The 27,496-nt window shown below is 41.7% G+C and overlaps 1 protein-coding gene across 1 annotated transcript in view; it reads left to right on the top strand.

Annotated features, from left to right (window-relative positions):
• atrn (attractin) overlaps positions 1 to 27,496 on the top strand; it is a 129,741-nt gene that overhangs the window by 71,867 nt on the left and 30,378 nt on the right. The window contains exon 28 of the mRNA XM_020604154.1: positions 6,901 to 6,979. Coding sequence (XP_020459810.1) covers positions 6,901 to 6,979 — 79 coding nt within the window. The remainder of the gene's footprint in view (positions 1 to 6,900; positions 6,980 to 27,496) is intronic.

Genomic DNA, 27,496 nt, shown 5'->3' with positions numbered 1-27,496 from the left:
ACCTTGGACCTGTAACGCAGCGTAGCTAAAAGTGTGGTTTAGGCTTGAACTTGGAATCATGTTACTCGCAATATGTTGCAGTGACACCATTGTGCTTGTGATAGTGGTAGGATGTGGTACTGTACACCAGTCAGCCATAACATTATGACCACAGGTGAACTCTAACACTATCTCATTACAGTGGCCCCTGTCAGTATGTGGGGGGTGTTAGTGAAGTGAACATTCAGCCCTCAAAGCTGATGTGTTGGAAGCAGGAAGGGTCTGAGTGACTGACACGAGCCACACTGTGATGGCTGATGACTGGGTCAGAGCATCTCCCAGACTGCAGGTCGTTCCTGGTCTGCAGTGGTCAGTACCTGCCATTAGTGGTTTAAGGAAGGACAAACCGTGAACAAACGTCAGGGTCATGGACAATCACGGCTCAGCCATGAGGGTGATCTACTGTAGACTGAACTTTTAAATGTCATTCATCCTTTTCAAAAGATTCCGTTTTGTTTGAATCCTTGTTAAAATGGTTGAAAATGAGAGACACTGTACATTGGTCTCTGAAGAGAAACCTTCAGCAGCTATGGTGGGGATAATAACACCGCTTTTGAATTTGTCTAAAGATTTATCTCTAGCTTGTCCTCACAACCACAGTTTTCACTGAACTGTCAACACATTGTGCTCTTCCTGACAGTAGAACTATGGAAGCAAGTGGATTCACAGAAGTGAGCCGCAGAGCGACACGAGTACCGACCAACTGCTGCACTGACTCCTGTGTACACAGCATTAGGCAGGTGGCCATAACGTTATGGCAGATCAGTGTATATACTGTGAGAAAGTCATCTACAGTAGATCAAAATCTGTGAAACTGAAGATTTAAGGCTATAAAATTAGTTTATAAAACTGAATCAAACTGGAAAAGATGAGTTGTTCTGTTCCACCCAAATTATCTTCAGATAGGTTGTACGTCAGCAAAGCATCAGTTATTTCTCCTCTGACTCCACTGGCAGTTTCCTTTATGAAACTATTACCATCATTTGCCCATATTTCTGTTGATGATGGAAGAAATACCTAACTGCTTCCTCATGAGCTGCTCAGCATGGATGACATCCTGTTAAAGCCAGAGTATTAAATCATGTTGCACCTATTGTACAGGTCTAGTAAAATACATGTTGTCTCTGTCGTGCACTGATGTTCTCATAATAAGAAAACCAAATTATAAAATCACATTTGGTTTGTTACTCATCATTCTGGAGCCAATTACATGACACTAAAACAGCAGGTAAAAGAAATGCCTGTTGGCAAATGTAATTTCAGCACCCAATCATCATCATTATCTGATATGAGCAATGTGTTCACCAATTAGCTGCCGGAGTGAAAACAGTATTTTCTGCATAATGGCTGATGTCTAGCTTGATTTAAAAAACTGTGATGAGAATGTGAAAGCAACTCCCTTCAGAGCTTTTGACACCTAGAGGTCACTGTTAATCAAAACAAATTTTGATAAGCAAATTTACATACAGTGTTGGTTGTCAACTGCCGAGGGAGGAACAGCTGGTGGCAGTAGTGTGGCAATAAAACGAGCCGAAGCAGAGCGAAGGCAAACGTCGCAGGTTTCAAATTATTCAATCACACGCTTTGCAAAGGATTTATGAGGTAGGAAATGCATTCACCATGTTTGTTTGGCCTTGAGGAGATGCACACACTGATCCGGTGAGAAATGTTGACTAGAGGAAAAAAAAAAAAAAACAGATTTTTTACAGAGACAATTCTACAGGGCACCTTAAATAAATAAAAAAATAAATAAAAATCTGGATTGACATCTTTATAGAATAGGTGGAGTCAGATTGTCAGGTTATGAGGAAAAATACTTTCCGTTAAAGAAGAAATCAATCTAAATGACTGTGTAGCTGTCAGAAGCACTCGTCTCAGATTACTGTTTGAGATGTGTTCCTTTGGCTTCTCAGTCCCTGCCACTTGGGTATTGGTTTCAATTCACATGTTATTTTTAGAAGTTGTATTGGATCAAATTTTCTTGTAGTCTGACATTTTTCCTTCCAAGACTCCGCCGCATCGCTGTGTGTTTTTTAATGGCAATGCAGAGTAGATGTGGCGCTCAGCCGTGACTGTAAACGGGGCCAAAGCCTCAAACTGCTGCATCGTAAACAAGCTGTTTTTCCTCTTGAAGCGCAGCCACAGCACTGACATATGGCTTAAAAAAAACAAACACTGCATTATGTCTCATTGCTTAGTTTACTTAAATATTGTATCAGAACAAGTGGAAGAGGAGAAATGTTAGTCCAGAAAGTTTCAAAACAATAATGTCTGAGTCTTCTGATTCTTTTTACGTAAAATTCAGCTCAATTGAATTGGACTTAAACTCAGAACCTTTACGTAAAATTCAGCTCAATTGAATTTGACTTAAAATGTTGTAAATATGTTGACTTTGCTGCAACAAGGCAGATGCTGTACTTCCATGTTCCATGTAGAAGGCTGATTTTACTTTTGTTTTTGTCTTCCCCTTAGGCATTTCACAATAAACTGAACCTGACTTGAGCGTACCATCTGAGTATTTTTAGTCTACTCGTTAGCTCGCTCAATGCTGGTTTAAAAAAGCATGAAAACCCACAATGTGCCCAATCACAAATAAAGCTTTTAATGGATCTTTCTGCTGGGCGCTGTTGCCCTGCAGGCTACATGCAGCTACATGAGTCTCTACAGTGAACTAAATAACAGGACAGCGAGACCCAGGCTGAAAAATATCCTTTTCTTGACTTCTTGTGAATAATGATACTGGGTAAAGGTTGGCATGTGCAGCCAAACAAACTCATAATATAGAAAACATAAATGTCACTTTCCCAGGTCGCTCGACACATTTGAAGCAGCCTCCAGCCTCCGTTTGTTCAGAGGATCGATTGCTCAAAGACTTGAGCTGTGTCTGCTGAAGTCATCACTCTTCTTTTATCTAGTCACAGGTTTCCCCTCTAAAATTGATCACATACGGTCGTATCAAAGTAGAACTTGCGTTTCAGTTAATGTGACAGTGGCACATTAAACAAGGAGGTGAAGTGTGATTCTCAGGTGCTTGTGTTGAGGCAGGTGGATGCTCCTTTCTGTTTGCTGTGAGAGCGGGAGCTTTAGGTGTGATGGAGCGACTGGGGGGAGGTGAGAGCTGAAGCCTGACTAACTTGGCCAGCTTCCCCTGTGGAGGCTGTGATCAAATGAAGCACGCTGCTCTGTCTGTTTCCATCTGTGTCCTCATCTCTCTGAGTTTGTGTCCGTCCCTCTGTTGGGTCTTTGTGTCTTGGTCTCTTTTCTTCAGCTTGCTCTTTCCAATCTCTTATCTGACTTTATCCCTCTGTCTTTAACCATTACTGTGCATTTCCTTCTCCCTCCATCCTTTGTCTCTCTCTCCTTTTCCCTCCCACCTCGCTGAGCAGGGGGGCCTTTGAAGCAATGCTGATATCTATTCACACGGGTCATTCATCAGCACCGTGTCGCACTTTACGCACCAAGCAGGAAGCCAGATCAATACGATGCCTGAACGGATGGATCTCTTAAGAGCCCTCTTCAGCCTGGAGAGATAAGGGAATTTATTTGAATGGATAACTCTTTAAAAAGTCACAGAAGGCGGCAGGGAGGGGTGTGTACAGATGTGAATGCATCACAGCCAATATTAAAATGGGCAGAGGCATTTAGATTGAAAAGGTGGGTCAGCTTTGGGGAGAAATCTGAGAGCGATCTCGCTGCAAGGCCCATGTGTCAGAAGTTGTGGTTCAACTTGGGGTCTCTAATTAAATCCACTTCTAACCCCTGGAAGAGAATTCATGCACATTATTCCTGTGATCTTGAATAAAAGAAGAAAATCAATCGCACTCGACAGAATAAATCTAGAAAGGCTTTATGAAATTCAAAGCTGGGGGTTTCAGCCTCATTGTGAATAAAGGTGTACAATCTGTGCACTGATCAATCCAGGCGATCCTGCCTCCCACTCAGGCATAGTATAACTTGAAACATGACTTTAATCCCCACTTTTTAATAAAAGTGACAAATATTGTTCCGCTGATTTTTCTGTCCATTTCGTGCTGGTCTTCAACAGTAATTGAGAATCTGTTCACAATATAGATTCTGACATGAAATACAATTCTAATAAGAGCAGTAATATGGTTGTGAAGCAGCCTCCGTGTAGGTGTTTTGAAGTGAGGAGAAAGTTAGAAAATTAGATTTCCTGATTTCTTCCTGTCTGGTGTTGCCCTTAAGGAGTGTAGTGAGATTAAATATTTATTCCATTACATAACCAGTGGTCCATGCGATGATGAGGCCATTTACAGACACTGTTGAATGTTATGCACGTAATGTAAAAGGACGTACATTTATATAGCACTTTCCTATGCATTGCAGCGCACTCAATAGGACCAGTGAAGCCGGGAATCAAACCACCAACCTTCTAGTTAGGAAACGACCTGCTCTACCTCCTGAGCCACAGGCACTAATTTAATATGTTTGCTTGCAAACTTAGAATGTGCTCAGTGACTGCGATGATCTCTCTGTTCAGAGCGTTTGTACCCCCTGTATGGGCGCACCGCTCAGCTGTGGTGTCGCTACAGAGTCGGCAGCATGCAGAGGTCTGCATGTGTAGGCCTTGCTGTGGCCTACGGTGGCAGTATGAGGCTTAAAGCTCCACGAAGCTACAGCACAAACCATGTGTCTGTGAATCAACCCACCTGCTCTGTATTAAGAAATCTCATCTATGGATTAATGTGCAGGTTTATATATCAGCGGACTCTGCTTTGGGCTCGCTGTGCCTCATCTATGATGACGATACAACAATGTGTGGTCTTCTTTTACTTCTTGCCAACATTACATAATATTAAATTGGAAATCTTAACTCAGGAAATATATTGACAAGCAGTAAACAGACAGGTTTGTAAATGTGAATTTCAGATTTATGTCCTTCCAGAGCAAAGAAAGGACTAAAATATTCAGATTGTAATTCAGCTTTCTCCAGTAACAGTAACCTGATTTCCTAAGTGTCACGTGTACGAAATCAGATTCCTGTAATCAGGCCATGGGATTAGAAATCAGGATTTCTCCCAGAGAAGGCTGGTTTCTTGGTTGTCTGTATATGTAATCGGGTTTCTGCTCCACTTAACCAGTAAACCAGATTAATGCAGTGCACGTAGCCCCATCCTCTGGCTTCCTACGTACTGTCACCAGGTTTCAGCAGCACTGTAACCAACAGTTGTCTTAAATTACTGTACATGTTGGTATTTACAGTGACAGGAATAACTGAAACCTCAAATAGAAGCCAATTAACAGAATTACTAAGCATTTTGTTTTGTTGTATTTAGTGTCTGATTGCGTGGCACTGGGACTAATGTAAAGATGGGGTGTTAATTACATGAATGGTAAATTAGATCCTAAACATTGCTGAGTGCTGCTGAAATTAATCTTAAATTAGCTGCACTGACAGTGATCACAGACTGTAAGTGGTGACAGAACGGAGTTTGCATTTAATGAAAAATTGATGCTTTTTGTTTTTCATATCTGTTAAAATTTAAATACACATAGTTTATCTATAGCTCAGTTTAAACATCCATTGTGACATTATAATTCAGTGTCCCACTGCTCAACTGTGTAGTGCTGGGGAAGACTTTGTGTTCACACATCGAAATCGAGCCGTCACAGGCGACATACATATTAGATGTGCATATTTCTATTTTTATAGTTGGTGGTTTTCCTGGAGGAAAATGTTTGGATCGCTGGGGGTTGGGCATTTTGCTCATCAACCAGTGTGAGCTGAGGCACGGGAAGACTGGGCCAGAGAGCGGCAAGACCGCTGACAGGACATCAGTGAAAGGCGTGACAGTCGGGGAACGAAGTTCAGATTGCAGGAGATGTTGTCCCTGTTTTTTTTGTGCATACACACACAGACACACACACTCTCTCTGGCTTTATATTTATTATTATTGAGGATGTCTTCCCTGTGTTCTTCACGGCTTTCTAAGTGCAAGTGTGAAAGCAGCCAGGGGGAGCAGGGAGCCACACACACACACACACACACACACACACAGGCTGCAGTTCAGACACCTGCACTTTTGTCAACTGTATTGTATTGTAGACTTTAAATGGATACAGCTGCCATTGTGTCCATCAGTCTATGCACAATAACCAATAATGACATTGTGACACCATGTTTTTAGAAAGTTTTGCCAATTAATTAATCAAAATCTGAGTGTGTTGACACAGGAAACAGGTGTGTGTGTGTGTGTGTGTGTGTGTGTGACTCACCACACTCCCAAACCACTCGGGAACCTAATGGAAAGTACGAAGCCTTTCTCATAACTCTGCCTCTTGACAGCTGCTATTTCTGTCTGAGACCGTTTCACACTTGCACCTTGTATGTTGTGAACTAGTGACATCAGCCTCGGTTATCATATGTCATAACTGTGAAGATATTTTTAGTTTTAATTCTATTTCTGATCACATTTTTCACGACATGTAAAGAAGGCTGGGTTGGAGCCTTTTCTTACTGTAAATTCACCAAACTGTTTGTTGTATAAGAAAATGTTGAAACCACAACATGCTGTTGCATGTAGAGTATAGACGGGACAGACAGCAGGGATCTGTTAAAGCATGTTGAAAGGTTGTTTTTATTATGGCAGAAAGCAGATTGTGATCATTTTCAGAATCAGCTTTACTGGCCAGGTGTGTTGAACACGAGGACTCGGTGGCTCTGTGTGCGTTTTCATCAGGAGGCAAAAAAACCTGAAGGTCGGGCTGCAAACTTGTGGTTACCTATTAATGTATGTGTGAAAGACAGTGATACATGAGGTTATGCAGTTCTAAGCTACATATGGAACTTCACATTCCCAAGACTCAGCTGTCTCTCTTCCTTCTCCTGTCTGTCCACAGCTGCTTCCTGTCTCTGCTCCTGGTGGCCGCTGTGGTTTGGAAGATCAAGCAAAGCTGCTGGGCGTCACGGCGACGAGAGGTAAGTCCTGATACAAAAAATATTGATTTTTTTTTTGCCCTCTCCGGTGGACAAACTAACAACAGTGCAAACATACATCTGGTTATATTTACTGTGGATGTGTTTAAGTTGACCTTGCAGCTCGACATTTCTGGTCAGCGCAGCTTAAAAAGATCAAGCTGGGGTTTGTACCTGGATGTATGAAGACCTTCTGGAAACTCGCACTGTTTTTTGGTAAATGCATTTCTGCACCACAACGCAGAGTGTCACAGATGGACGTATAAGCTGATCTACTGTGCTTGGTTATCCAGAAATCTATTTAAACTGAGCTTCAGTTATCCTGTTATGTAATCCAAAAGTGTTCAATTAAAGTGAGTAGTGGATTTGTAAAAAGAAGTGAGAGACTTGCAGACAGTATCTGAAGCAGAAAGCAGATTGGTCGGTTTTGAATTCTACCCTTCCATTTTTCTCTTGTGGACAGAGAAATGTTGAGGAAAGAACAACACTGTAAGCTCGCTTCACTGTTTTGTTTTGTGAGTCTTCAGTTATGCGAAGAGAAGCACATGTAACCATATGGCCATATAACATTTGTCCAATAAACATAACGATCAACTCCAAGAGGCCATAACCAAAACACACACCCAGCAACAAGCAGTGCACACTGAAGATATAATGTTGATTTCACACAGTTCTTTGTGTTTTTTATGTTAACTCATGGTCATAATTTATTATAGAGGCACAGTTTATTCCAGAGAGGTGCCCGTACATCATCCCTTGCTTATGTGCACCTTCTCTCTGCTGCCAAAGAACAGTCACAGATCCTTTAGAGCTTCAAATGAGTCTGTGCAGAGCTGGATTTTAGAGCGAAACAACTGAAAAGCTAGTTTCATTTGGACCTTAGCTTTAGAAAAACTGTTGAATCAGACTTATACAAGCTTCAAATGACATCCAAGCTCTGCTTTAGAGACAGTTTACTGTTCTAATCATCTCTGGTACAGTTTTAAATAGTTTTAGACGTTTTGTTTGTTAGCGTCCACTCTTTGTCTCACATTGTGTGGTGTTGCCCCAGGGCTCTAAGCAGCATTGATTTTTTTCTGTCTGTGCAGAAGGTGTGTGTATGTAGATCACCCAGTGATATATCAGTCCCATTGACCGTTAGTTCACTACAGTGACTGTATCTGTTATTGGATGTCACATGGCTACAGCTGAACAAACAAGAGACCTTTTAATTGCTGGATTAAACAGCCTGCGTATTAGCTTAGAATCACCGGGTAATCATCAAGGTTTACCCTTTTTATCATCATTTGAAACAGACATTGTTCTGATAGGTTGGTGTGTGTGACACTAATGCATCCTTCATTCTAAAGCTGGCTTGATTGCTATGAAATGTATTTTTCTGATCTACCAGAAGGACATGGCGTTTACTGTAGATGGAAGGAAATTAAGCTAATGTGAATGCACACTTAAAAGGCGGGTGCGGGTCATAATAAACTGAATCAAAAATGAGAAAAAGGACCACACACTGAAAGTTTACATTCATTATTTAAAAAAAAAAAAAAATACCACAGACATTTTGACCCGCCGTCTTAGTGTGTGCTCATTGCAGCTGGTTAGCTAAGTGTTGTGGAAGCTGTGAAAGGTCACTGTGAGTGTAGTTTGCATATTGAACACTCATGATAAAAAGCATTTGTGTCTCCAGAAGGGTTTTGACCACCTTGTGAATGAGTGGCTGAAAGGTTGTGCGCATGTGGGAGTGTGTTCCTCTGTGTGCCGGCATGTGAGAGCACACAAGCTAATGTTGTGCTTAATGTGAAATTTTGATGTGTGCTTTTCCCACTCACCATACAAGCTGAAGTGTCTTTCGGCTATAACCTCACTGGGGAGTGCTGTCGTCACCCTCACCTCTGGGCACCTCTTAACATCCCCCTTCACCTGCTCCCACTCTGCCCTCTCTCCATCACATAACCACTGTTGTCTGGCTGGACCCTCTACAGGCTTACCTTTGGACAAAATTAGCACTGGACCTTTTTTTAAGAGGATTTGGGGGCTAATAGGAAACTGTGGGACCAACATTCATCTCCACAATAACCAGGAAGTGTTTTGGAGGACAGCTCACTAAACTCATCTGTTCTTGTTTGGTAAATTGCACCAGTCATTTGGCCAGTTTACCAAACTGACATCATAAAAAATACAAAGTACAGTACACTCTCAAAGGCAGCAAATGAAAATGCTTGTTTACTTACCAAAAGCTCAAAGCATCATAAATCAGGCGTTTTCAACACTAAGGTACATGATCTGTGAATAAGATGATGCAAGCTGACTGTTTTCTAAAGCCAGAGCAGCACAGGGAGATCTGTACAACAGAGCTACAGCCTTGATACTGCATGGAGTCGTTGCATCACGTCTCACAAATGCCATAAGACAGTCAAGATGGTGCTTGACTCACGCATCTGTTCAGCACACCGGGTACTTTCAGTAAAGAATCCTGGGTAAAAAGACATGAAAGGTAATAAATGTAGTCATTTCTGCCAATAACAATTACTAATGCAGCAGTGATGCCACTGGGGCAGCGGGCTTCATAATCCATTTTTCAGAAATCGAGTCCTTTTTTATCTTATCTTAGTCATTGTTACATATGATAAGCACAGTATTCAAATACATATATAATTCCAGGGTATAAAGTTTTATTTGTTGTAACCCATTGGATGCACATTTTCCTACATATTGAGAAAGAATTCTTAAATCTTTTACTTGTATTTAGATATATGGACTTGTTTTCACTGGTTTCAAGATATAATTCCTACCAATATATCCTTATTTAAAGACAGTGGCACTTGCATTTGCCAAATTTAAGGTCATTTTTCTATATATTGAGAAAATTATAGTTAAATCTTTCCTTTGTATCAAGCAGATTGACTTGTTTTTACTCTGACTGCCCCAGTTTTAAGATATCTGTGGTTCTAAATATTTAGAATATGTGTGTGAATATTTAACTTACTCTATAATCGCACCAAGTAAAATTGTTCTGTTTTGTTGGAAGATGATTTTGATTATTTTAAGTCATATTTCCCCCATTTTATTACTTTTTTTTCTTGTGTTTGAGAGTCTCTACAGTGAATTAGAGCATCTGAAACTAAGGTAAAATCATTTTCATTCAGAAAGTAGGTGTTGAGGCATCCTCATTTTAGTCGGAGTGAAGTGTGCTATCCAGTCGTGACAGCCAGTTCAAACAGCAGGTGGCAGCCTTAATGACGCGCCCTTTCTGGAAGGCTTCATCTTTCTGTTTTAGAGGCGGCTGTCAGAGGACGACCAGTGGGGGGGGAGGTCTGTCTGAGGGGAGGCCTATTAATGATGCTCTTCATCATGTCTTTGTCCTTCATAGTGATAATTGTAGCTGTTTTACTGTTTAATTTGCCCCCATTTTGGGACACTGTAAACCAGCAGCAGCGGTAATGCCATGTAGATTTTTAAAAAATGCAGAAATAATAATGAATTTCTAAAAAATATAAGAAAATGCAGAGCCACAAAGACATGAAATGGATCCTAGATTTAAGCACAAGAGCAGGTTGGAGGAAAGGGGTGGGGTGGGAGAAAGCAGACACTATATTAGTTACATAGTGAGCATCTCCTGTCACTGATGTCAGGTTGAATTAGGGCTGTGACTTCTTTAGAAATGTTCAGCAGCAGGTTTTGGCATCCCACGTCCACCTCTATCCACACCCACTCTGAGCAGGGATTAAAAAGTCGGCTCTCTGTATGCGTAAAGAATTATATCTGGACATAACATTTCACAGTCTCTTTACTACTGCAAGATCTACTTTGTGTATAGAGACGTATTGTTTTACTGCCCAAAAATACATAAACACCTTTTCTGTGTTTTTAGAGCCTCATTCAGTTTCTGCAGCTGGGAGCGATGTGACATTGAAACCTTGTCCTACTCGTACAGAAATGCACACAGTTACACAAAGCAGACCCGCACTCATACATGCATACATGTACTGTGTAAACACAATGTGACACATCATTTGCAGCAAAGAGAAGGCTAATCATGTTTTTCCATCAGGTTGACTCTGGTTCCAGCTGTCTGCGTCTTTGACACAGGGCCATTGTGTTCTTTTTAACACTGTCCCTCTAGGCTCCGTTCCCACATTCACCCCCGTTTGCCTCTGTGTTACATAGTGCTTGCATCAGCCATACAGTGACACTCATTTGCATCTAATTATTACTGCATTCACCTCACTTAGGCCTTGGTGTTGTGACATGGTGGCCATTGCACTTTTATGTGGTCATTGCAGGGTCACTGAGCCTTGTGCTTCTTACGCCTGGCTGCTTGTCATCTGACATTAAGGAGTTTAAGCTTATTGTGCTGTCTCAGTTATAAGTCGCTCTGGGTAACAGCTTAAGCCCTAAAATGTAAATGTCAGTGCTCTTTTTTTTTTTTTAAAGTGAAGCAGTATAAACAGGCTTTAAAGTCATCTTGGTGTTACCAGCAACTGAGTTTCTATTTGCCAAAACAGTTTTGTTGAAGTAAAACAAATTGAGAGTCATTGCATTTATTTGTCAGTAAAAATTAGACTTCACGCCATAACTCTAGTAACAGTTTCTGCCGGTATCGGTGAGTTTATTGTATGTGCAGGATATAAAAAAAAAAAAGAAAACCTGCAACAAATTGTAATATGTTATTTTACTTAAATTATTTTCTTGTGCTTCAGTGTCAGCACCTGCAGAGATGAATCTCTGCGATCTCCTCTACCTGCATGATCCATTTAGAAATGTGTCATAACATGGATCTTAAAATAGCTTCTTGCCTTCAAAGCTACCTGGCATTTCAACATTGTCATAAATCCTTGAAACCTTTGTGAATCGTGAGATTCTTAGCCCATTTGTTTTAAGTTTGGGTTTTCAAAGGTTAAAGTTCATGGTTTATGCTTTCATTCAGAATTCAGATTCTGCTCCCACCAAATTTGGCAAGTAACTTGATAATGTGATCTATCGTCAGTAATTTTATCTCTGGCAGTGGGTTTTTTTCAGGTGTAAATTTCAAACACAGTTAAAATAAGTCTGTGCTCGAGGTTCTTCTCACTTCCACCTGCTGAGACTGGTGGAGATTTGTGGAGCTCACTGGTTGTGGTCAACATTCTTGTTTCTGTGTGTTTCAAATGTTCAGTAGCAGGTATTTCCTCACACGTGTGGTTGCTTTACATAGATGTACTTGGATGTGTGTGTGTGTGTGTGTGTACTGTCTGAGTCTTAATCAGAGCCTCCCTTTGAGCCCTGACAGTTCCTTTGAAGGAGCTGGAGCTGCCAGATGGCGATAGACAGAGCCACAGCTGCCATTTTGTGCCATAGAAGGTACCAGCCTTTAAGTCTGAATAAGCCCCGCTGCAACTTGAGCGGTGTGCTGTCGCTGCTGGTTGATTATTCCTGCGGGAACATTTGAGTACAGCAGCTCTGAGGTGGCTGACATTCCAAGGGGAAAGAATTATGACTTTTAGACACTATTTTTTAGAATTTCTGTTTACCTTTATATAGCTAATCTTTACAGAAAGACCGAGTCATAAATTGAGTATAGTATTACAGGCGTTTATTTCAGGCACAGCTTAGGTCTTTAACAGACACAAATGATAGAAGCATAGATTAGAGAAGAGCAAGCTGGCTAATTAGACCAGAGATCCAGTGGAAGCATATAGTGAAAGGATAATATATCATGATGCAAAATACTGTAATATTGGTACTTCTTTAAAATCCTCTTTCTTTGCCTTGGGACAGAATGTCTCCTCTCACTTGATTGTAGCACCGAAAGAGATTTGAAAGCCAGAAATGTCTGTACCTGGCTACGTAACAGTTGAGTCATACAGACGGGTGACACATGAAAGGAAAACCCAGTACAGAGAGTCCCAGTGAGGAGCTGGGCCTCCGCGTGTCACCAGAACAGCTCCACCTTGGCACTGACTCTCCTGGAGGGATGAACAGTGTTCTTCCACCAGATAGTGCCTCATGGTGTTTTGATGATGGTGGTGGAGATGCTGTCTAACATGTCGCTCCAACATGTCCCATTGCTGTTCAGCTGGGCTGAGACCTGGTGACTGGTGTCCTGTTGATGAAGGCACTGTCATCCTGGAGGAGACCACGTGGTTATCCAGGTTCTTCCTTTCAATTATCACCTGTCTGTGGGTACATCCCAAGTCCCTTATAAACACTGTCCTTTACATCTTTTGCTTGTGTCTTAGTCCCACCAGTGTAAGATGCGAGGAGAAAAGACTTGAGGAAACAAGTTAACGACATGAGACATCCTTTCCTCGGCTCCTTCATCTGAAGCATCCAATCACCAACTGATTTCTGATAAAGGGGCTCAGAGCCAATATGAGAGACGTGGAACATCTCTTATATCATCGGGTCGACCAAGGACAAAGGAATGATTCTATAAAAGACACTGGATGTACCCTGTGTGTATTGATCCAAATAGAGCAGTAAAAATCTCAGTACTCCTCTGAATGACTTTGCGGTGCCAGATACAGTAGGAGTTGTCAGCTCTGACGGTGTTTCTTTTTCTTTTTAATTCACTGGCACCTCGTACTGTAATATCGTGCCGATGTTCTTCCCGTCTTACTGTACCGCCACAAAAATATCCTCTTGATGACAGCGTGTGTATTTACCCGACATCCACTGTCGTCCTAACACAGAGATATATCACACATAACCTGACATATATTGGACATGTATTGCACCCTGAGGTATTGACAGAAATGCAGAATGTGATAATATCCTTGATCGTTGCCACTGCGTCCCACATGATTGACTGTGCTGCAGATTCTTTACGCTACGCCAGAGGCAGACCGCCGGGAGGGGAGAGGAGGCGATATAAATGTCTCCAGATACCCTCACATATTTATTACCCCATTAAGCTGCCCTCCCCTCACCACCCCTACCTTCCTTAGCTATAAATAGGAATGTCAACCAAGGTGTCAAGGCACAGGCCCCTGTTAGATATACTTGCCATTATGCCATAAAATGAGTGGAAAGCTGCTCAATAGCCTGTGATGTGTAAACTGAATGCTTTGTTTTTTCTAATCAAATGTTATTCAGCTCAGGTTGTGGGATGTTAATGAAGTCTTGCACTGAGGTACTGCTCCCAGAAAAATCTCTGAGCACACACATTCCCCCTGCCGGGAATGAGCGGCCACCATTTCACTGCTCCCTTTGATGATTCTGCGAAGTACAGTCCACACGTAGAAGTTTCCAAAGCTTGGGAGCAGATCAGAGGAAAGATCTGAGGCTTATGACACAGCTCTGCTCTCTGAAGTAAGACTTCACACTGGCTTTATCCAAGTATATTAATCTATGATTTCCCGTTAAAAAATAAAAGAGCACAAAGTGCAGTGTCGTCGTCTTGACTGTAAACAATTCTTGATGCACAAGAACATATGAGAACATTGTAGGAACAGTTAGAGAAGTTCAGATCTCAGCACTTGGCAGGTCTCTAGATGTTTGCCTTGATTTGTGCCTGAGATAAAAGAGATGCAAATTACCATGCAGTTTTTGCATCCCACTACACATTTTGGCCTTGGGCTTCAGGCAATTATACCGAATACATTTCTGCACATGTGCATGTGATGATATCAGTGAACTACTAAACAAGACGTTCCCATAGATAAATACCTAAGCTTTAGAGCTTAAAGCCTTTTGATTTTTATATTACATTTTTATCATAATATACAAAATGTGTGTGGTATATCTGGTTTGTCACATTATTATTGCCAAGTTTTTATTAGAGCAACACAATTTGTCTAATTGTCGTGCAGAAAACAAAGCATGGATCAGGCTGCGTATTTTTGTCTGAACCTGCCCCGTGGCCCAGAGTGTGGCGTCCGAACCCGAACTAGATCCGACAAGCTTATAATGTATAACATCCAAATCCGACCTGAGGCCAACGCCGTTGAGTTTGTGCAGTGTTTTTCCCCTTATCATTAAATGAAGCAGACATTTGAGCTCTCCAGTCATCTAGCCTAAAGTTTGACTTACATATCTGGACCCAACCCAGACCCGAGCATAATTACTAAATCAACCCTCAGGTACTGACGGGTCCCATTGGGCTCAGTTCGGGTACACTTTAACAGGAAATAATACAGATATCTAAACCTTTCCCAGCCCTGTGGTAGGTCTTCTGTTTTGGAGCTTTGTGCCAACAATAGATGGAACAGTTGGCTAAAAATCTTTGGTTTTAAAGCCGGTCCTAACCCACGGAACTGGATAAATACCAAGTTCTCCAAATGAAATAGTTACAGACATAAACCTTATAATTAATTGTATCAACGTGTCAGTTTGATTGTGTAAAATTTAGATAAAAAGGCCACTGCAATGTTTTTATTAGGATTAATTTTCTCATTTTGGATTTTGTGAACCGCACTTGGTATTTCTTCAAAGGCTGACATTTCCTATTTTCTAGCAGCGGTACTCTTTCACTGGCAGACACACAGTAAACTTGATCAGTAGCCAAATTAAAACACAACTCCCCTGGGACTTGCTTTTGCTGTTTGATGCACAGGGTGAGGATGAATCAGAACCAACAATAAAGTTGTTAAACAGTTCATGCCCTCAACTACCACAAACTGCTGATCCTCTGTTTTTGCCGGGCGCCTGTGTTACCGAGCCTCCTTGTTTAATCCCATCCTCTCCTCTACTGTCTGCCCCCATCCCTTTCCACCATCGGTGATGGAAAGAGCTATGTGTGACCTCTGACCCCTTCCTCCGCTTTCCCCAAACGTACATGAACGTGCAACATTTAAGTAAAATAAAGACAGCTAACATAAGGATAGGATAATCAAGAGTCAGTAATAATCAAATCAGAGGGATAATGTATCAATAACAGTACAGTAGTCGGTATACTCAACCTGATATGTTGCTGCTGTTGGGGTTTGCCATATCAACTGGCCAAGGTGAATGTCAGTACTAGCTAAAAAATAAGAATGCTGCCAGAATTCACTGTAGATAGATTTTTAATTAAAAATTAGGTCTAAATAAGGTTTTATAAGACATTTGTTTCCACCAGAGCTCAGTAAATCTTAGCATTTTACCATCATAGAACCCAGTGACTGCTATGAGCAGTGGAGACGTAGTGAACCACAGTCATTGTGGCGCAGCGTGCTGGTAAATCTTCATCATCAGTCATTCTCAACCTCCATTAACAAACAGTTTTATGAGCTCTTTCTTTCCAAGCACATTCAAACTTCACCAGCTTCACTCGCTCCCTCATAGACTCCCCTGTTGCCTCACACACACAGTCTCACATGCAAAGAGGTCGACAGCAGATGGTGCAGCGTGAAAGCGCAGTAGAGTGGGAGAGATTGGCACCGTTATCCTCCAAATAAGCAGAGATCTGGTACACAATGAAGATACCAAGGAGCTTGTAGAGCTCCACATCAAATTAGTTTCCAGAATCATACGCAATGATAAGGAGGAGCCTCTCACCAGCATGGCTGCTCGCACCCCGCACACACCAGTCCCACAAGCAGATGGCTGCATGTGAATGCAGTTCACACATGAGCAGAGAAGAAAAGGAAAAACAATTTTTCCACCTTTACTGTGCAGCTGTTACCCCCTTACCAAGCACTTTTGGATGATGCTCTGCAATACATTATAATTTTAGAATCATGGGAATGCAGTCTGTATCTGAATCGCTCCACTTCTGCTTGCCAAAAGTCTTGTACAACACAGTCCACTGAGTAAACACTGCTTCTTGATCGATCCCCTCATGGCAGCTTAATACACGGGACTTCAGCTTCATAAACCATGTATTGTACTGTCTTACAGTCACAGTGTCTCCCACTGTTTCCAAACTGCTCATATCAACTGCAGTTCAGTCAAAATGAAATGAGTGTGCCTATTTAAAACGTCACTCCTTTACTTAAGATTAATGGCCAGTGCAGCCAGAGTTGGTACTTTTTTTTTTTTTTGATACAGCATCTTAAAAAGAGTCATGACATGGGAGCAGAAAACGCTAAAATATCACTCAGAACATAATTACAATATTGCGACAGTAAGTGGGCAGAGAACAGCAGCATCTAGCACAAACTACCCAGCAGAATTCAGAGTAATTACATATGAGATGAAAACAGATGGGGAATGTGGCGACATAGGTCAGATATCATTGTACCTGCTCTTGTGATGATGCTTGTTTCTTCACTTCTCTGAGACAGAACTGTCCCTGCTGGGTGTGTTTTTTAAGTGATGTAGTCAGAGTTAATATTCCGGTGTGTGTGTGTGTGTGTGCCAAGAAATTTAAACAGGTCTGTGATAGTCCGTGCATTTACCTGAGATACAGTATGCACTGGACTTTTATGCGGGCGCTGTGCCTGAATAAGTTTGTGTGTTCTGGACATATTGAGCTGGAGGCTGTGACTGCCTGGGCTCTGTGCTCCCTGTACTTCTGCTATTGTGTTATTGAATGAGACCTTTTATGGTTGTCATGTTTTATTGGACTGTGTTGGGATATAAAATAGTTTTCCTACGAGGAGAAGAGCCAGGGTGATGGGACACGGCCCTGAGGACCGCCTGTGCTAAAGGTTACAGGACAAGATGGAAGGTTGTTCGCCCTAACACACTGTGATCTTTCCCAAAGGAACCTCCGGTCCCTGTGTCGCATGCAGGAGTTGTTGTCTGTGTCTATTAGTGTATTGAAGTGCTAAGCTGAAATCAATGAACAGGATGTAGGTGTCAGGTTTCTCCAGGTGGTGCTGTATATAAGGTTGGCAGCGTCCTCAGCGGTCAGAACGTATACAGCCTGCACACATTGTTCATATCTGTTTTAACATATGAAATATGTACCAAGCTACAAATATATAATTAAGCTGTAGTTTCTAATTGTATGATGCGACAACAAGCCTAGCAGTTTGGATGACTACGTGACCTTTGACTGTTGTTGTTAGTCTAGAGGCATGATTAGACTGAAGAATAACGCCTAGAAAACCAGTTTGTTCCAGACACATCATGTCTTTAGTCTCATTTTCTTAGGACAAACACAGCCTGGGGACATCCAGTAGCTTTTTAATAATCAACTCAGTTTATTCATCAGCCCAAACACAAAGTAAAAAATAGGACTGTGTAAAAAGGAGCGACAAAAATGGACCAGGGTTTAAACCCAGACCAGCAAATATAGACATATTCACTGCAATAAGCTCAGTCTGTTTAAGTCTGATGACATGACTCAGTATTTTTCATGTGTTGCATGGTTACAGCATAAATGAACTTTCCATCACATCACTTGCACATCTGCTCCTTTTAAACATCCAGTTTTTGACACTTATAGCCGGTATAAACACACCGACCTGACCTCTTTCTCTGGCTGTTGGTCTGAAGATTTCCACTCATGTAGTCAAGTGTGGAACAATAAAATAAAGATTTTGAAACCACTGTGCTCATTTAATGTCACAACAGCCTAAGCTATGTGACAGAAATGATAATGAAAGGTCTGCTTGTAGATTCAGGAAGCATGATATTCTTGACCCTCTAGAAAGAAATTTTGTAACGTTGTTTGGAACTAGAAGTGGATCAGTGTTTTCATTGTGTACTCTTGAAAACGGATTTAGCTGCGCCTGCTCTCAGTAAGAATAATTGTGCCCTTGAAGGCAGACTGTAGAGGCCACGGCTGTTGTTGTAGCCCAGTGCTAAAGCATACTGTACTGGGAATGCACAGCCTCGCTTGATGAAATATAAAAGAACCTGGGGCTCTCCTCACTGCTCGAGACATCCCTGGCACTTTATTAACTATTTTGTGACTGTCACTTATGAGTTAAACATGTCTTCTTGCTTGTGCCGCAGTGTGAACACAAGGCAGAGGTCGTCTCTCCTGCCACGTCTTCCTCTCTGTGAAACGTAAATATATGTACATTGAACTTGTAACGATTGACAGGCCTGCAGAATGTGGTGGCCCCCAAATATTAAGAAATATGCATGTGATGAATTAACTTTATTTAAAAGTTTATTCTCCCGGAGGGTGGGAGGTTATTCCTCTGCCTTCTCTGAGTTAAAGACTGCTTTTCTATGTATTTGGGAATCTATATTTGAGATAAAATTGCCTGTCACATCTTGCTTGGACTTTAACTCAACGTATATTTTGACGTGAAATATCCCGATGTCATGTGGCTTTATCTTCATTTTAATCAGAGCATTCCTGTTTTGTATTATGTCATTTTATGATCAATATTTAAGGTAATGCCAGTCCACGCGCCATAGGTGCTCTGTTCACCTTAGGGGGTAGCCCATGTGCACTGCTAGCTTAGCAACCTGCTAAATAAAGAGCTAATGTTATAGGTTACTTAGAGAAGTGTTACCACATCAAGAGGTGATGAGCAGATTTATCTCTGGAAAAAAGCCTGAAAGCACGCCATACATTTGTGGATCCGAGAGCAAGAAAACCTTGTACGCAAGCATATTGTGATCTCCGTGTCAGATGATCTGTGCACGCTTTGAAGAACTACACACAGTCATTTTTACACATTTGTAAAATCTTGATTTTATTTGTAGATTAATGAACACACATTTGTGGCCCTCATGAGAAACACACAGCAGTTTTTACACATTCTTGACTGTATTTGTAAATTGCTAAATACACATTTGTGACTAGTTATGATAGAATGTTACCCCCATAGAGAGTCGTTACCTCATCTCCCCCACCTCACAGCTGTTAAGGCAGAGGAAACCGGTTCTCTGCCACCTTCTTCCCTGTTAGCGGTGGGAGATGGATTGCTCAAGGTGACCCTCATCGGCACGCTGTGTGCTCTGCCTACCCGCTCTTGTGCCACCATTCCTCACACTTACCCATTCTGTTCTGTCATCTCACGCGCTGCCGGTTCCCCAGGCGGCGGACTTTAGAGCCGCCTTCAGCTGCATCTTAGTTGAGAGGCTCCCCACCACGCTCTGTCTGCAGCCCGTTGCTGTGTGCAGCACTGGTTCTCGGTGGGCCGATGGCGTAGAATCTGTTTGCTCCATTTAAATGGCTTAACGTTATTCCAGTTTCTAATATAGTCACTCACCAGCTAATACAATGACATCTCCAGACATATCAGTGGAAAACTCACCGTCCCTACAGTGTAATGATTTAGTACATTATCGGGAGATGAATTATCACAAGATCAGGTTTTAAAGCATTTTTGCTCATTTAGAGCAATATCCTCTGTTCACTCGTGTTCAGCCCTTTATTTTATTTGCTCATAACTCTAAAAGCTCCATTAAAGCCAATATGGCACTAATTCACTGCAGTCTGCGCTTCTCTGAAACAGCATTTAACCATATAAAATGCTTAAATTATCCCTGGAAAGCAAAACTAATGAAATTCTGTGCAGTAGCATTTCGATGAATGAACTGTAATACTCTCCCTGGAAACGAGTGCTAGAGAAATTCAGCCCATACAGGCCATAACTTTTGACTGAAATACGTCTTAATAAAAGTGTAAGAAATCTGCTTTTAAATGTTAAAACACAAAACTGAGTTTGAAATTATGCTACTTTAGACTTGTCAGTCCCTCCAAACAGGGTTGCACATGAGAACCAACAGAGTCTTGGCTACAGATTATGATGCCAATGAACTAAGGCATGAAAGACAAATGTATTTCCTGTGGACTGAGACAGCAGCTTCAACTGGGTTCTCTTTAAGGCCCCTGTAAGTTAACTAGAGCGATGCTTTAAGAATCTTTGAGAGCTTCCTTCATCTCGTCTGCTCTCCAGAGGTCAGTGCTCGCTGCACCCCCACTCAGAACAAAAGGCCTACTCCTGTGCTGATCAATCCTGAAGTGAGAGTTAAGGAGAAGGAGTTTGGATGATGAGACTGAGAGAACAGAAGAGCAGCAGGCGGCAGTGCCAGGTGGTCACTTACACAAGAAGCTGATAATCTTTGGGAAAGCGTGCGTTCTCCACACAGTCGAGGGTCTCCTCTGACCTGACAACATGTGGGTTAGTTAAAATGGGATAAAAGAGAACGGAGCCTTTGCAACAGGGGCAGCCGGCTACCTCTGCTACAGAGTTAGATGATGAGCATTTTACCCTCTTCTCTTTGCTGTCTGTGCCAGATCCACAACAAATATTAGCTATGATTTTACAAGGAAATAACCAGGCTGTAAATAATAGACTGATAATGTAAATGTGTGCACAAGGAAGAGAAAACACATCTTTGTGTTTGTACAACTTGTGCAGGAGTTTTGGGGAACATTCTGTTCATCTGTGTTTTGGGTGCAACTGAATGAAAAGTAGAATGTATATGTGTGTGGGTTGGTTGGATTGTATCCCAGCTGTTTCCTACTTTTCCACAACTCCAGTGTTTGTGCTGATGTCACACATCTTCTCTGTGTGAGAACACCTGGCTTCTCAAGATGCTTCTAAACCCCGTTAATCTTAATTCCACAGAGATGGTGTGTATAGATGGTGAGTTTGGGTCAGCGCCAGTGTCTTGTTGTTCACAATAAACAGACTGGCTTATCATCTCTGTCCTGCTGCACTGTGGGTGACCCCTATCTGGCCTAGTAACATCCAACCCTCTGCACACCCAGCCCTCTATCACTGCAATGATACAGGGCTTATCATAATCCCAGAAGCTGTGTTGAACCTTGCTCCTGTACTTTGATTATGTTTCATTGCTGTCTTCACTTTCTTTACTTCTGTTCACTTCTTTGTCCTGCCTCTATCTTATTTCTTCCATCAGTCTTTGTTTTAACTTCAGAGCCACCCAGATTCACTTCTTCTCTTACCCTGAAGTCAACAGCTCTCAGCCCTCTTTTTTTTTTTTACTTTTGTAGATTTGTTCTCCAAAAACATATTTAAAGAAGCAGTTATAGTTTAATATTGGCACAAGTTGAGATTCCTGGTTGCTTTTTTTCTCTTGGTGTAAAGGTTTTCATGTGAACACAGAGCTGTGCCTCATCCTAGAGCTACACTGGTGATCCTCTATAACTCTGTGCAGTGCTTGTATCAGCTGTGCTGAGAATTGGCATCTTAAAAGGGCAAAATGCAGCACTGCCATATGACATGCATCAACACACCTATGTATATTCCCCTGTCTGTACTGGTCCACACTGTTCTACATCAAAGTGTCAGCGCTCCAGCAAAGCAGCAAGGTCTTCTGTACTTTGACTGCTTCTTCTTTCAGGGTCTGGTGTGAGCCATGGGCGACAGACGATGTGCTGAACCAATAGGTGTTTTTTGTTACCATCAACTTTAAAGCTTGTTACTAAATAGGATCATGAAGTGGATGAAGTTCAAACAGCTTTTAATTTAACAGAAGAAACTGTCTGGACTTAAGGTTGACTTGCACTTTGCTTCTGGACCTTTGGACTGTTTTACATGGACTTTGTTCTTATAGACTGTATAGTTTGCTCAGTTGGGATGGCAGGTATTGAACTTCTAATCGTGACAGTTCATTCTTTACCCTGGAATCCCGTTTTCAGCTGCTTCTGAAAGTTCCAAACAGCTGTTGGACCAACAGAACACAGACTTGCAGAAATGCGACGTCTTCACCACTTTGCCCGCCGCCCCCTGACTGAAGTCCTTGTTTTACCCCTAAACCAACAAGTGAAGTCCTTCTTTTACCTCCAGAGGTGTGAAGAACAGATATTTAACCAATCATGGGTGACCGCTCTGTGCATGCACCCCCTCCCCATTGTCTTGCTGCACAGTGATTTTACTACTGCCTCCTGGGGGGTGCTGAAATTTAGCCCCTGGAACGCACCTCCAAAGCGGGCGGAGGGCAGCAGAAACAAACACAGACCCCATGAGGAGCGTTACTTGTCTCGACACCATTTGGAAGGTTACTATAATGGAAGAACCCCCAGTGTCCTTCAGAGTTAAAGAAGCACAGTATAGTTGAGATCTCTAGAACAAATGAATAAATGGGTGACGAGGAAGTAAAACAAAACTAATGCACAACAAAAGTAAGATGGGGATGAAAAACAAGTCAAGTTACCACTTGGTGAGTTGAAACAGTGGCACTGACCCAGACTACTGACAAAATATTCAAGGGATAGTTACCAAGTCGTGTAGCCGGCTGTTTTGGTTTGGTTGTTTACATATGAAATGCGACCAGCAGACAGAACAGAGATGAACTGGAGCTGGGCCAGGTGTTACTCTGCTGTTAGTGGCAGGAATATCAGAGACTGACAGGCAGACAGAAATTCTATCCACTCGTCCTCTGCCTTTCTACCCAATTAGAAAGTAACTGACTTGACTGTTGCCTTCTTAAAACTAAATATTGTGGCCTCTAAGTTTTGCTCAATTTCTCATAATGTGCTTTGGTCCAGTAACTGCTGGTAATCAGATGTCAAACACTGTCTCCTTGTACTCATAATATCTTGTTTTGGAGGACTCACATTTTAAGAAGACGCCTCAGAGTGAGAGTTGAGTGAGTGACTTCACACGGAGCTGATGTGGCTGCTCTCTGTGTTGATTAAATGCTGCGTCAGTGAATCTTCCCAGTAATTGCTTTATCTGAGGGTTTTTGTTTCTAACCTCCCTTCATTTTATTTTTCCATTTCATCACCATTTCTACTTTTCTTCTGCTTTTTGATTGTTCGCTCCTGTTTGATGGAGTATTGATGCACAGTGTGGATGAGGCAGTGGAGAAAGTTTACGAGAGAGAGAGAGAGAGATTTAGATGAGGAGATGGAGGGAGAGGTGACTGGGATGGACAGCAGCGAGGAGGAGGAAGAGTTGGGGAATGATGGCTGTGGACAAGAGAGAGAAAGAGGCAAAGAGATGTGGAGAGAGAGGGATGGCAGGATCAAAGTCTTCTCTCTTGTCAGTATTCACAGTGTGCATCTTCTATCCCCCACCTCACTGCCGGAGAGATGGAAAGATTAAGCGGGAGAGAAACAGCAAGCAGCTATAACGCTGCTTCATAGATGAAGATTTCCCCTCTCTTTCTCTCTATACTTTTTCTCCCTTACTTCCTCTCCTCCTCCTTCCCCTCCTCGCCTCTCACTCTGCAGTTTTCTTCCAGTGGAGCTGAAGGATGATCGAGAACTTTCCCACTGACAGCATTTTCAAACGGATGCATCCATAAATAAATGGCTTGATGTAGAGTGCCGAGTTGTGCGTTGTGTGTATTGTGTGTGTCGGTCCACATATGTTTACCTGGACGCTCTGCGTGCCCAGGCGATTTGGCATGGCGTTCCCTCATCCCAGGGGCAAACTCTTTGATAGCCTTTGTCTTTCTTTCTGCTCCCGTTACTTCCTCTTTGCTCTCCTAAGAGTTGATTTTTTTCCTGTTTGTGTGTTTGCTATCACTCGCCCGCCCCCTCCTGTCCTCTCTTCCCACACACACTGCTAACTCACTCAATCTCTTTGGCACGCTGCTACTCACTTTGAGAATGCTCAGACAGCTTTCTCTGTGTGTGTGTGTGTGTGTGTGTGTGTGTGTGTGTGTGTGTGTGTGTGTGTGTGTGAGAGAGAGAGAGAGAGAGAGAATGAAAGCATTTGAGAATCCACATATTATTTTTTGAAGTCTGCTGCTAATGATTACCAACCCCAGTCACCCTGTAAATTATTTTTAAAGCTGCTATAATCAATATTTGTACATTAGGGATCCAACAACTGTGTAATTTGAAAGGGGTTACTCGTAGCAACGAGCCCACAGCCAATTGTTATTTTGCTCCAACTCTAAGAAGCGTTTGTCTTTCAACTCTTTGTTTTGGTTTTCCAGCTCACAGCTGTACAGGTTTGGTTCATCAGCGCCGCTTCCAGCTGTGGCAGGCAGCTGTTTCTCATAAACCCACTGTACATTACCAGTCCAGCAGCTGATAGACAGTTTGTTACTAGCTGGTGAAGGTAGTGGAGCATTTTGCCCCGTTATGCCCCGTCTAGGGGTAGCTGAGGCACATATATATATATACACACATATATACGCGCGCGCGCGCGCACACACACACACATTTGTTAATTTATCTACAGCAATTGGTGTTTTGGATGTACATCAAGTGGTTTAGACTTTACAAACAAACAAGCTCTAAACTATAAGAAAACAAGAAACTTACCACCCTAAACTAACAAAGCAAGAGAAAGCGGCTGTTCACCCAAGGATTACACACAACTCTAGCCCCACATCAGAGCAGAACTGGTGGTACTAGATGTGAAGCATGGCCACTTAGAAAATGAGAAATTTCAGAGCATTTCAATATCCCACCGTTTTGGATTCAACCGGTTCTTTTATCTGAAGGCCTCAAGAAGTAACACTCAGGAAACAAGAATCAGCTTTACGTAGATTTATTTTCTTCTGGTTAAATGCAGAGTTATTACAGCGCTGGGCTCTATGAGATGACAAGTCCCAAGAGCTCTGATAATAAATAGGAAGTAATTCACATTTATCTTCTCAGGCTGGGACTGCCCTGAACATGGGTGGAACTCTTACCTTTTAATCTGCGGACTCAAGGTTCATACAAGGTTCATACAAATATGAACTCATATTATCTTCTAATCTGTTGGCTCTACACTCACAACATGAACTGGACACAAGGTTCATACAAGGTTCATGCAAATATTCTAGAATGTTCGGTTTCTTTCTAACTGAAAGTAGACATGCAGTTAGCATCTTATCTATAGTTTCCAGGATGACACTTATCTCTGCAACCAATTTATGCACATTTCACCAAGAAGACGAGAAATACTACAAGTTGACTCAAAGCTGAATATTATGACTATGATGCATGCATAAGAGCTGGTTAATACTGATACATGGAGCTGTCAATGAAACACAGACAAATAGTCATACTGAACTCTTCCATTATAAAAGCAAAATAATACTGATAAGTAGAAAAATAACTTTAACTCCTGAAATTTAATCCTAACAACCGTCAGCTCCGGATGGCCAGTTGGTGTTGAGATGGAGCAGGAGGAACCAGTCCAGCATTTGCTTACAATCACAAACCAAAACTAGAGAAATGCATTTCCTGTTGAAAATGTGTGTGGATGCTGATGTGCTGAAGGATCGCCCTGAAAATATCTGAAATCAGTTGCTGAAACAGCTGAATGATGAGAAGAAATGGCTGAAGTTCTTTGTTGAAATAGCTGAAGGATGAGATGAACAGAATGATTGTGCACATGTCACTAATGCTTTGTTACTTTTATGTAACTTTATTTTTAGACCAAGTGTTCTTTCTGGCTTTTGACTCTTTACCTGATTCCAAAGGAGAGCTGCAAAAGAATTCCTATATGCCTAGACTGTCTGTTTATGCATACATGGCAAATAAAAATCTTGACTGACTTGACTTGTGAGCACAGACTGATAAAATGGTCTTGTTGAAATGTTTTTAATATTAGGGTTGTACAGAGCTGCTGACAGAAATGCATTATGAACACTGCTGAAAGCTTAAGGATATGTCACGAGTTTGACAGTATGTCAGAGTTTTAATTTGTCAGAGGAGGAAGATTTGAAGTCTACCACTGACACAAGGTGGTCCTGTTTTGTGTCCCTCACAGTGGCAGCATGTCTCATCACCCATGGCTGCTGCTGTATCCCATGTCTCCGGGGACTTATCGACACTGCTCTAACTGAAACCAACTGTCTTTCAACAAGTCCCACAGATTACTGATGACTATGCCAATGTGGACTAGGTGTCTGATCTCCTTTGTGCACATTTTTATGAATGTTTTATGATATCATGCTGATAATCTTTGCTTTGCTAGAGGATGAATGATTTTCAGGATACAGCAAGAGGTGAACCAGCAGAAGGTTGTCATAGGTTTAAAACTTAATGACATTTCATAGTGAGTTGAAAGTGGATAAGCAGATAAACTAAGCTGTGAAGTCAACCTTCTTCCAGATACCAGTTACTAAGTTACCCCTCGCTCACCTTGAGATGGTTCACAATGCTGCAGCTCATTTCCTCATAAGTATAAATACATTTGATCATATAACGCAGTTCTGGCCTGTCCTCACTGGCTTCCAGTCTGTTTTCAAATTGTTACATACCTGACAGCTTTTTACTCATAGCTTAAGGCATTCATTCATTTATTTACATTGGCTTTTAATCATAGTGCAGTTTCACACATTCTAATTAATCAAGGTCTTATGGTCTCTGCATTTTATGGGGGTGTTTCATCCCTTGTAATGATCTGATTTGACTTGTATTTATTCCCAGTTTTGTGTTTTCTTTGTTTGCTTATGTATGTGAAGTACAGCACTTCGGTCAGTAGGAAGTAGTTTATAAAGTGCTGTAGAAATACATTTGATTTGCTTATAAATAAAAATATAAATACCGTAATAGATTTCTGTTTGTGCAAGTGTGATATTAATGTATTTTTTTATGTTCCTTTATATCCTGCTACCCCTGAAGGTCAATCTGATTATTATTATCTTTACTGCTCCTCGTTTGTTCTACGATTTTTCACATCTTCTACATTTTCAAGTCTTTGAACAAATTCTACAACTATTAAAATGCCTCCAAGAGGGAAAAGAGCTAATAAATCAGAAGTGAACGAGGATGTTGAAGCAGAAGAGGATTATATTTCAGCGGCGCAAGTAACAGAGATGTTGAGTCAGCAGAAGCAGATGTACACCGCA

The sequence above is a fragment of the Monopterus albus genome, unplaced genomic scaffold (genome assembly GCF_001952655.1).
Source record: "Monopterus albus unplaced genomic scaffold, M_albus_1.0 scaffold64.1, whole genome shotgun sequence".
In the NCBI taxonomy this organism is placed as follows: Eukaryota; Metazoa; Chordata; class Actinopteri; order Synbranchiformes; family Synbranchidae; genus Monopterus; species Monopterus albus.
This window is presented reverse-complemented; position numbering and strand designations above follow the sequence as displayed.